This window comes from Myxocyprinus asiaticus, chromosome 43, assembly GCF_019703515.2.
Source record: "Myxocyprinus asiaticus isolate MX2 ecotype Aquarium Trade chromosome 43, UBuf_Myxa_2, whole genome shotgun sequence".
In the NCBI taxonomy this organism is placed as follows: domain Eukaryota; kingdom Metazoa; phylum Chordata; class Actinopteri; order Cypriniformes; family Catostomidae; genus Myxocyprinus; species Myxocyprinus asiaticus.
The window spans coordinates 35,977,692-35,989,894 of record NC_059386.1 but is presented as its reverse complement, the minus strand read 5'-3'; the positions used below and the strand labels follow the sequence as shown (position 1 = coordinate 35,989,894).

The following is a 12,203-nucleotide window of genomic DNA, read 5'->3' as shown; positions in this document are numbered from 1 at the left end:
CATGTCCAAAAAAAACAAACATGGTACTACAATAGTAAATGTTCAAAATTATAGTATAATCCTGGTACATGGCCAAAATACATGGTATTACCATACTAAATGCCCAAAATTATGGTTTAATCCTAGTACATGGCCAAAATACATGGTATTGCCATAGTAAATGTCCAAAATTATGGTATTAACCTGGTACACATCCAAAAAACGTGGTATTGTCATAGTACATGACCAAAAAACAAGGTATTACCATAGCAAATGCCCACAATTATGGTATTAACCTGGTACACATCCAAAAAACGTGGTATTGCCATAGTTCGTGACCAAAAAACAAGGTATTACCATAGTAAATGCCCACAATTATGGTATTAACCTGGTACACATCCAAAAAACGTGGTATTGCCATAGTTCGTGACCAAAAAACAAGGTATTACCATAGTAAATGCCCACAATTATGGTATTAACCTGGTACACATCCAAAAAACGTGGTATTGCCATAGTACGTGGCCAAAAAACAAGGTATTACCATAGTAAATGCCCACAATTATGGTATTAACCTGGTACACATCCAAAAAACATGGTATTGTCATAGTACGTGACCAAAAAACAAGATATTACCATAGTAAATGCCAACAATTATGGTATTAACCTGGTACACATCCAAAAAACGTGGTATTGTCATAGTACATGGCCAAAAAACAAGGTATTGCCATAGTAAATGCCCACAATTATGGTATTAACCTGATACACATCCAAAAAACGTGGTATTGCCATAGTTCATCACCAAAAAAACAAGGTATTACCATAGTAAATGCCCACAATTATGGTATTAACCAGGTACACATCCAAAAAACGTGGTATTGCCATAGTTCATGACCAAAAAACAAGGTATTACCATAGTAAATGCCCACAATTATGGTATTAACCTGGTACACATCCAAAAAACGTGGTATTGTCATAGTACATGGCCAAAATACAAGGTATTGCCATAGTAAATGCCCAAAATTATGGTATTAACCTGATACACATCCAAAAAACGTGGTATTGCCATAGTTCATGACCAAAAAACAAGGTATTACCATAGTAAATGCCCACAATTATGGTATTAACCTGATACACATCCAAAAAAACATGGTATTGCCATAGTTCATGACCAAAAAACAAGGTATTACCATAGCAAATGCCCAAAATTATGGTATTAACCTGGTACACATCCAAAAAACATGGTACTGCCATAGTACATGACCAAAAAACAAGGTATTACCATAATAAATGCCCACAATTATGGTATTAACCTGGTACATGTCCAAAAGTTTGGTATTACCATGGTACATGCCCAAACAAACATGGTATTGCCATAGTAAATGTCCAAAAGTATGGTATTACCATGGTACATGTCCAAAAAAAACTTGGTATTGCCATAATAAATGTCCAAAATTATGGTATTAACCGGGTACATGTCCAAAAAACATGGTATTGCCATAATACATGATCAAAAAACAAGGTATTACCATAGTAAATGCCCAAAATTATGGTATAATCCTGGTACATGTCCAAAAAAAAACATGGTATGGCCATAGTAAATGCCCAAAATTACGGTATGCCAACTAGAGTGCCCTGTGTGGCAACGGTGAGAATGCAATGCATACTAATTGGAGAGATTATGGTGTGTGCATGGACTCATATATTGCCTTACATGAGAGTTTTATGAATCTGTTCGATGGCATCCTCTAGTTCTTCTTTCTGATCGGGTACAAAGCGGTATTCTGACACGTAACCTGGCGTATGTTTGTACGGGTCATAATCTCCGAGCTCAGCTGTGGAAAGCACACAGAAGAAAGAATTAATACCATTCACATTCAATTTCCAATTAGTCAAATTTGCATTTTCTGAAGGAAACAACAGTGCTTGCAAGGTAGCATAAAAATAGTGTTAAGTTTGAGGTGGTGATTAGAAACATTGTAAACCCAAATATATTTATATAGAGAGAGATATTGATAGTAATATGCAAAATGTATTGATTAATTAAAAAAAAAAAAGCCACTATCAAGTATGCAAACATTACAATGACATCATCACTGTTGGTAAGATTTTAAATGCGGAACATTTTACATTGTCAGAGTGATTCAACGGGACATTTTAAAATTTAATGTTACATTTCTTACATTTCTTTGCTTATAAAAAAATACATAGCAGACCAAGAAATGAAATTAAGTATGTTAAATGGTTTTAGGCTGAAATAATTGCAGAAAATTGTGAAGAACACAAGCCATTTAATATAAAGAAGTATGAGGGATTTCAATACAAGTCTGCCTAGAAAACACTGTAACCACTTAAGTAAGAAAAATAAATACTTGTACGCACACTGAATGGCAAGAGCTGCCAGCTGTGCACTGATATTAAATGGACATGGAAGTCGACCCTGAAGAACATCCTGCTTCACCTGCAGAAAGAACTGATACCTGACAGACAAATATTATTAAAGATACAAATCACATGATATTGAAATGATTAAAATAATTGAAAGATTGTTCCTTTATATGTTGTCATCTATATTTTAAAACATAATACACACCTTGTAATTTCCTCTTTCAGTTTACAAGGATCTTCAGCGTAAAATTTCACCCCAAAATAGAGTGTATACGGAGGTCCAGCTGTGAAACAAAAACCATTAAACTCATATACAATAGGCTATACATTATAGGGTGATCAGAAGTGGTCAGGACATTATCCTGATTATTACATGGCTACTTAGCAAATAAATAAATAAATGGACATGAAATATTGATTTGCTTTTCAATTATTATATGAAAGAAGAGGCATGAAACTAGCACAGCGATGTAGGAGATCACTCAGTCAATTATACGATTGAGCACTAATTATACAATCACAGAATGCCCAATCTGCCCGTAGAATAGACCAATCAGAATCATGCATTCTAGACAGCTGTTTTAAGGGTGAAGTTAAATTCTAAGCTTTGTTATATTCATTTCTCAAAGGTTTGAATTACTGAATTTAACAAACCTGCTGTACATTTTGACATGCGTTCAGAGCAAATCAGTATGCAAATAATTAACTTTACTTGGAGTCTAAACACACACAAACACAACTGTATTCATTCATACTTATTTAACTTGGTTTAACCGCATAATTACGTTCAAATGATCATTTGAAAAGCAATATCAACTTTAGCAGGAGGCCTTTAAAGAATAATTACTCTACAGTCTCATGCTGATCTAATCCATTTTTAATCAGCACAGATAATTGATGGGTAATCATTAGGTCAATATGTTTGATCTCAAAGCAAATTTGGAATGCCCAATTCCTCGTGGTGGCGTAGTCACTCGACATCCGGGTGTCGGAGGACGAATCTCAGTTGCCTCCGCGTCTGAGACCGTCAATCCGTGCATCTTATCACGTGGCTTGTTGAGTGCATTACCGTGGAGACATAGCGCGTGTGGAGGCTTCACGCTATTCTTCACGGCATCCACGCACAACTCACCACACGCCCCACTGAGAGCGAACCACATTATAGTGACCATGAGGAGGTTACCTCATGTGACTCTACCCTCCCTAGCAACCGGGCCAATTTGGTTGCTTAGGAGACCTGGCTGGAGTCACTCAGCACACCCTGGATTCGAACTCGCGACTCCAGGGGTGATAGTCAGCGTCAATACTTGCTGAGATACCCAGCCCTCCACACCACTTTTTAATAGAAAAACAGATCATTCAGTACTTACTTGTTATCAAATCTTTATGTTCTGCAAGCGTTTTTGAGGGGTCTAGCCAATACTGTAAATATCAAGCATAAAAAACAGAGGATTTGATCAGTTATAGCCTATATCACAGATTTCATTCTATGACACCATATCTAAAAATCCATAAAACAAAATTACTGTATGTAAGATTAGGGTTTTTTCAAAGAACAGAGTTTTTTTCTTGTTTTAAGAATAAATCTAACAAAATAAAAAAGTATATATGTTCCAACGTGGTAAGAAAAATAAACTTAATTATAAGATATATTCTCTACAAACAAGTCGGAATATCTTGCAGAATGTTATTTTTCTTCTCAGGTCAATTTTGGCGTTTTTTTTTGTTTGTTTTGTTTTAAGGATGTTTAGACAAAGATACTGTAAAATAAAGGATTTTTTTACAGAGTGTACCAACCTCATTTGTCTTTGATTTGTATATTTTCTTACTAGTAATGAGACTGAACTTTATTTCCTGACTTGAGCGAGTGGAGCAAAAGCTTTAAAGCTCATGAGATGTTCAGTCATGCAAACACAGAATAGAAATGAGGCCTATTAAACTGCTCTCTGAAACAGGCTGTTAAAAACTGTGTCAGAGTCGTTTTGGCCTCCATCAATAAAACATGAAGTTGAAGCATGTAGTGTTCATCTGACCCAGCCATCAAAAGATAAGACTAATTTCACGATCCTTAAGGACTGCACAATTAAAACAAAATAACACCAAAATCGCGATATGGTCATATTTGATTATTAAACCACAAAAGGCTGTGATTTCATTAAACAAATTAATGTCGTGCATCCCAAACCACACACTTCTGCACTATTCTGTGTAATTTTGTAGTATAGGTGGTGCATGTAGTATTTTAACAGAGATTCTTTTTAATTGAACAACGAGTAATAACTGTCAAATATACAGTAAAATATTGTAATATATTTTAAAGGACAAAACAGTAGTTTTTACAATAAAATATTTTTACAATAAAAATGTTTTGATGTAAAAAGTATGATTTTCCTGTATAATTAATGGTAAAAATTTACATGATGTTTAACAAGAGAGTACATGCACTTTTTACAGTAAAAAACAATAATCGGGCATTTCCACAATTCCCTGCATTTCATTATATTTTATGGGAATAGTTGTGTTTCTTATTTTTAATATCAGTTACGTACATTGCCATGTTCTGTTTTATATTTGATGTAATTTAGTTAATGTTTACTGCATTATTTAAATTTCACATGTGTTACCCTAATGGTGTTTAGTGTTTGTGTGAGTGACACTGAGCACTGTCTCTACATATTTATTAGTCATTGCTCCGGGAAGAGCCTCTATTGGTGAACTTCATGTCATCGTGTGTGCTTCTGTAATTCTTACGGTGATTAACAATACATTATAAAGGGAGAAGCAGATTGGGGGCCTGGGTAGCTCAGCGAGTATTGCCGCTGACTACCACACCTGGAGTCGCGAGTTCAAATCCAGGGCGTGCTGAGTGACTCCAGCCAGGTCTCCTAAGCAACCAAATTGACCCAGTTGCTAGGGAGGGTAGAGTCACATGGTGTAACCTCCTCGTGGTCGCTATAATGTGGTTCTCGCTCTTGGTGGGGCGGGTGGTGAGTTGTGCGTGGATGCCGCGGAGAATAGCGTGAAGCCTCCACACGCACTATGTCTCCGTGGTAACGTGCTCAACAAGCCACGTGATAAGATGCGTGGAAACCAAAGCTGCCATTTTTTTTTTTTTTTTTTTTTGTAAGGTGTACTATAAGTACACTGGATGATGCACTTCTTCAGTCGTCAAAATGTTGGACACTTCATGCACTTATTGTTCTTGGCTTGCCGTAAGAAGAGGCGCAGTTACATTGCTGTGTTGCTGGTCTGACAAAGCAATTGTAAAAATGGAGAATGTAGCAACTAGGGACATTTTTGTGACAACACCTTTCAAATGTGAGTTGAATGCTTTACCATCACCCCACGCTGTGTGAATATGTATGTTGTTTGAGATACAAGTGTTGAACTGAGGTTGGCTAACTCGCTAAAGCTAACGGCAACACATCGCATGTGTTTGAAACATCACTTTCATCAGTTGTTTAATGCTGAAAGCTTCTGTGTATATATATAAAAAAAGTTAAGTGTTACATTTGGTGCATAGTGTATATTATAAGTGCACAGTGTATAGTGCGTCATTTGGGACACAGCTAAGGTCTATGTGTGCTTCAGAGTGAACGGGTGACACCCTGTTCTGTATGCACGTGCGGGGCTCGTGAGTGTTTTCAGCGCTTTCAAAGCAGTTCACACGCATTGTGAAAGCAAAATGATGCAGGTTCATACATTTGCACTATTCAAAATTTTTTATAAATGTTAAAAGTTATTATAGAAATCTAAAAACACGACACAGTTTCTAAGAAATGGAGTAGATAAAAGCGTTTCACCAGAGTTTGTAATGAGGAACATTGTAAACTGTCAAATGACACTGCAGTGTACTTTCAGTTTTCCGCCAAAATAATAGCTCCGGTTGAATGCGAAGTAAATACAACAGAAATATATATTACTGGTATAAAACAAGTCCTCAAAATAATAATAATAATTCAGTATCATATTATAAAAATAAGCTTGACTGGAGAATAATAAATAACAATCAATTGGATTCCAAAATATGTGACTGAATTTTTTTTTTTTTACTAAAAATGCAAGTAAATATTGCTTTTTAATACAGTTTTGTTGTATTGTACATTTGACTAGATTTTTATTTCAGTTAACATTTTGGATCTACTTGGCTACAACTGCTGTGTGGATTAAATTATAGTTCCTCTGATTTAAAATCACTTTTAATTATTTATGAGCAAATACACAATTATCGAGATATATATTGAATATCGTCAATAGGTTGAAAAATATAGAGGTTTAATTTTGTCATATCACCCAGCCCTAGTCTCAGTCACAATTCCCTTTCATTGAAATTGCTGTCAGTCCCTAACATTCATACAGGTTTGGAATAGAGGTAAACCGATATATCTGTTTTACTGATTAATCGGTTTTACCGATTAATCGGTGCCGATAGTCGTTTTTTTGGAACTATCTTTAATCTTGTAGCCTCTATGTCTGTGCCCGTCATAGTAATTAAAGACTGAGATATATCGGTTTTACTGATTAATCGGTTTTACCGATTATTCAGTGCCGATAGTTGTTTTTTGGAACTATCTGTAATCTTGTAGCCTTCATGTCTGTGCCCGTCATAGTAATTAAAGACTGAGATATATCGGTTTTACCGATTAATCGGTGTCGATAGTTGTTTTTTGGAACTATCTGAAATCTTGTAGCCTCTATGTCTATGCCCGTCATAGTAATTAAAGACTGCGATATATTGGTTTTACTGATTAATCGGTTTTATTGATTATTCAGTGCCAATAGTTGTTTTTTGGAACTATCTGTAATCTTGTAGCCTTTATGTCTGTACCCGTCATAGTAATTAAAGACTGAGATATATCAGTTTTACTGATTAATCGGTTTTACAGATTAATTGGTGCCGATAGTTGTTTTTTGGAACTATCTGTAATCTTGTAGCCTCTATGTCTATGCCCGTCATATTAATTAAAGACTGAGATATATTGGTTTTACTGATTAATCGGTTTTATCGATTATTCAGTGCCGATAGTTGTTTTTTGGAACTATCTGTAATCTTGTAGTCTTTATGTCTGTACCCGTCATAGTAATTAAGGACTGAGATATATCGGTTTTACTGATTAATCGGTTTTACAGATTAATTGGTGCCGATAGTTGTTTTTTGGAACTATCTGTAATCTTGTAGCCTCTATGTCTGTGCCCGTCATAGTAATTAAAGACTGCTATAAATAGATTTTAAAAACTATCGGCACTGATTAATTGGGCATCGGGATATGGGCATTTTTCACCATCTTAGTTATTGTATCGGCAAAATCCACTATCGGTTGACCTCAAGTTTGGAATGACATGTAGGTGAGTAAATGATGACAGAATTTAATTTTTATCTCCAGAGAGACACTCTCTTGCAGAATAACCTGAAAAACTTTTGTCTTTGAGGCCTTTTATTATTACAGCCCAACTTTAAAGCTAATAAATATCTAATTTGAGGGCATAAAATGTGATTTGATCAATCAGTGATGCAGTACAGCTAATTAACATCTCATTGGTTTTATAACTAATGCATTTCAGGGTGTTTCGTGCATTAAAAGCGCCTGCAGATAGTTTTAATATGTTCTTGGGAGGATTTCAGGAGTTAAGACAGAAAAGTATCTGTTGTTATATAATACTTATTTAAAGACTGTTCAAATGAACACTCATAAATACTTAAAATCAGCACAAAAATCGAGGTCTATTTCAGTTGCGTCAAAATGTTATATTTACAATGTTTATTGCAGTGGTTGACCATTGTAGCCAATCACAGATATGTCTTTTGCTCATGTTTTGTATAATTTATTCAACATTTGAATAACCGTCTGGATGTACTGGTGTATAAAACAGCAATATATTAATTATGAAACAGTTCTTGTTTTGAATGTGTAGGCTTCATAAAGAATATAGCACGCATATGGCATACACAAAATAAGTATTTCAATGTAAATTCTATTCATTCATGCAGACCTACATGTGTGTAAAAATGGAAATGAGTGAAGGTGTGTGTGCAGACTGGAAGAGGATTAGTGCTGTGATTGAATTAGAATACGTTAATTGAATCGCTAAGACTCAACTAATAATCACATTACAGCAGCTGGTGTCTTTCTCTCAACTCAATGTTATGGAAATGAGGAGGTGAGAACCAACAAGGGAAGGATTATGTTCCAATATTTATAGCAGATGAAAAGGGAACATAACAATAAAAATTAGAGTAGGTCACTGTTTTTCGACCCACAGATGTTGACAGATGTTTTATTATACCTGTCTAACCGCACGTTGAAAAATGCACCCAAAAATCAAACAGGTGTTAGGCAGGAATTCTTGTCTGTCTTTGTTCCTTATAATTATATGAAACAGCTATGAGTCAAGAATGCATGTAAACCACACCCACAAAACAGAAACCATGACACTATTGTATAAATTGTAAAAAAATTTAAGGGGATTTATTTTTCAGCTCATGTCTCTTTTTATCGTAATCAGTGTTTACAGTTGAGAGATTTGTGTAAATGTAATTCACGGCGTTCCGTAATAAATCTAGACTCATCGGACAGGCCCAGAGGGCATTGTGGGAAACACCTTTTTTCCTCGCTGATCTCCGCTGATCTTATGAGGTATTTACTATTGTGTTATTAGAGTCTACTTTGACTAACCCCAAATCTGGCCCCAAGGTGAACCTGATCACTCTTTACCTCAAAAGTCACCTATCTGCTTTTTGTGGACCTCGTTTTGACCACATAAAGGCGGGACAAACCTTTACTGTTTAATAAACTTTCTGAAAAGTGTAGTTCACCCTCATGTCGTTCCAAACCTGCATGCCTTTCTTTCTTCTGTGGAGCACAAAGGCAGAATGTTCATGCTACTCTTTTCCGTTCAATGAATGCATACAGTGACCAGGGAAATTGTAATTTTCACAGTTTTTTATTTTGGTCATAATTTTTGTCTTTTGACGAAAACGTCCTTTAAATGTATTTAATATTTCATGATGTCATATTCGTTAATTATAGTAAATATTTTTTCAGTAGACAAAAAAAAAAAAAAAAAAAATTATTTATTTATTGTTGCAAAAAACATGTATCAAATTGTAACAGACCAAAAATTATTATTTTTTATTTAGTTATTTATTACTTATGACTTTATTTACTTAACTTTTCATTTTTTCCTTTATTTTGGAATGATTGTGTTATGAGTTTATTTCAGTTATTGTTAATAAAATTGATTTAAAAACAATCATACAAATAAATAAATAATAATAATAATTATAACTGCAGACCAAACTTTACCAAAGATTCAAATATTTAAAAAATTGTTTAAATTATTTACAATTATTAAAAATGCATCAGACATATTAAAAATTAATATTTGTAATACTGTATGTAAAATTAAACAACATGAGAAAACCTTTTTTATTTGATGATAAAGTGCAAAATGACAAAAACATGTATTGTAACAAACTGTAACAGACAAAAGTTACTATTCACTATTTATTTACTTACGGACTTTATATACTTTCTTTTTAATTTTTTGGGGATGATTGTGTTATGAGTTTGTTTCAGTTATTGTTAATAAAATGTGTTGAAAAACAATAAAATACAAATATTAAAAAAAGAATTTTTTTTATTACTGCAGACCAAACTTTACCAAAGATTTTTTTTTAATTGCTTACAATTATTTAAAAATTTATATTTTTAATATGTAAAATTAAACAACATGGCAAAAAAATGTTTAGTTGATGATAATGTGCAAAATGACAAAAACATGTACTTTAATAAAATGCAACAGACAAACATTACAATTAATTATTTATTTACTTTTCATTATTTTAAATTTTTGGGGGGATGATTGTGTTATGAGTTTGTTTCAGTTATTGTTAATAAAATGTGTTGAAAAACAATAAAATGCAAATATAAATAATTGCAGATCAAACTTTACCAAAGATTCAAATATTCCAAATTTATAAATTACTTACAATTATTTAAACATGTATTAAACATATTAAAGATGAATATTTCTAATATCTAAGATAAAACAAGAGAAAACCTGAGGTCCTGAAATAATTGCATATAATAAATATAAATAATTATAAGCTATTTTTAGAAGTTACTCTGTTGTGAATTCCTCACATTTAGACAGTTTAGGATACTGCGTTAAGTGTAGCGCATTTTTGAGAACTGTTTTTAATTAAACCGCTTGATTATCGTCATGATGCGTCTTTTTCGTCTCGTCTTTGTTATCTTTGGCAAAATCAAAAAACTCTTAATCAAAAAACACTTTTGTCAGTCATTTCGTTGACGAGATTAACACCGGACCAGAGGGTATCAAGCTGAAAAAGCACCATAAAAATATCATAAAAGTGAAACTATTCAACTGTATTCCAAGTCTTCTGAAGCCATACGATAGCTTTGTGTGAGGAGTGTTTGCATATATATTCAAATCTCACACACTGTGCCAGATTTGATACAACATATTTACATTTATGCAAGAACACATGAGATCTGAGAGATATTTCAATGAGATTTCAACGTTTTAAATTTTGGTCTGTTCCTCATGAAAAACTCTTGAGTGGCTTTATGGTCATTATCAACTGTTGTTGTACAGGAAAGAGCAGCATGAATATTCTGCAAAATATCTACTTTTGGGCTCCACTGAATATATAATCATACAGGATTGGAACAACATGAGGGTGTTTTCATTTTTATGTGAACTATCCCTTTAAAACCTGTGCAATGTCTGAAACTCACCGTTTGATGACTGCGGTCACAATAGCGAAGTCCGAAATATTCAGTTTCAGCGAGATTCACGTGACTGAACACACAGTCCAGAACTACAGAACCTCTGGTTGATTTCTGTGGAGAAAGTGAACATACACAATTACACATTTCACCTTTAAAGTTTTAATATAACAACAGGAACTTAATATCAGATCTCTTCAGTTTCTAAGATGTGATTGGTTTCATCTCAGAGGAGATGGTAAAGAACACAACAGGGTTTGTATTATTTTACATCAATCACAGACTCTGTTTATCTCTTGTGTATTTGCTGAGAGGAGGTTTTATGGCTTTGTTTTATGATTTAATATGAGGCTTGACAGGTTTCTCATAACCACAAACCACACATACGATGAATGAACCGAACATATGCCTGTTACAGCATGAAAACACACAGCTAATACCAGTACAGCCCAGCATGACTAATGTAAATAAAATAAAGTTCATATAAAAACAACATAATGACTCTTTTTAATGACACACTGTCTGTATATTGTTTGGAAATGGGAGGAGCCTAAAACAGTTAACCTCAGTTAACAGCATTTGTGGCATAATGTTGTTTTCCAAAAACTATTTCGACTCGTCCCTCATTTATTTAACCCTATAACGTCGTGTGTATCAAATATGAAACAATGTTTGACGGCTCCTGTTTCACTCTCTGTTCATGCTGACGAGCCAAACAATCTATGGTTTGTAAGTTTCACATGTTTATGGCACCATCTAGTGGTTATTTGTGAAAAAAGTGGTTTCAATGTTTATATTGATCTATTTAAAATGCCGGCAGACTTGCGTGAAAAGTGACTCTTATGTTGGGATAAATGTCAGCTTATTTTAATTAGGGCTGCACCTAACGATTATTTTTTTATCGATTAATCTAACGATTATTTTTTTATCGATTAATCTAACGATTATTTTTTCGATTAGTCGATTAATCTAACGACTAATTTGTCGATTATTCTAAAGATTTTTTTATAATTATTACTTGATTAATATAACAATTAATTAACCCAAAATAAATATACAAAAGTTGTCTCATTACTATTTCAATAT

The 12,203-nt window shown here is 33.7% G+C and overlaps 1 protein-coding gene across 2 annotated transcripts in view; it reads right to left on the bottom strand.

Annotated features, from left to right (window-relative positions):
- The window catches only part of epb41l4a (erythrocyte membrane protein band 4.1 like 4A), a 56,606-nt gene that overhangs the window by 22,223 nt on the left and 22,180 nt on the right, over positions 1 to 12,203 (bottom strand). The window contains exons 2-6 of one of the 2 annotated variants that reach the window (XM_051686389.1): positions 11,127 to 11,231; positions 3,735 to 3,786; positions 2,570 to 2,648; positions 2,359 to 2,456; positions 1,691 to 1,811 (exon numbers count right to left, since the gene is read on the bottom strand). In XM_051686389.1, coding sequence (XP_051542349.1) covers positions 1,691 to 1,811; positions 2,359 to 2,456; positions 2,570 to 2,648; positions 3,735 to 3,786; positions 11,127 to 11,231 — 455 coding nt within the window. Of the gene's footprint in view, positions 1 to 1,686; positions 1,812 to 2,358; positions 2,457 to 2,569; positions 2,649 to 3,734; positions 3,787 to 11,126; positions 11,232 to 12,203 lie in introns of those variants that run through there. The other variant, XM_051686390.1, reaches the window with a different exon arrangement.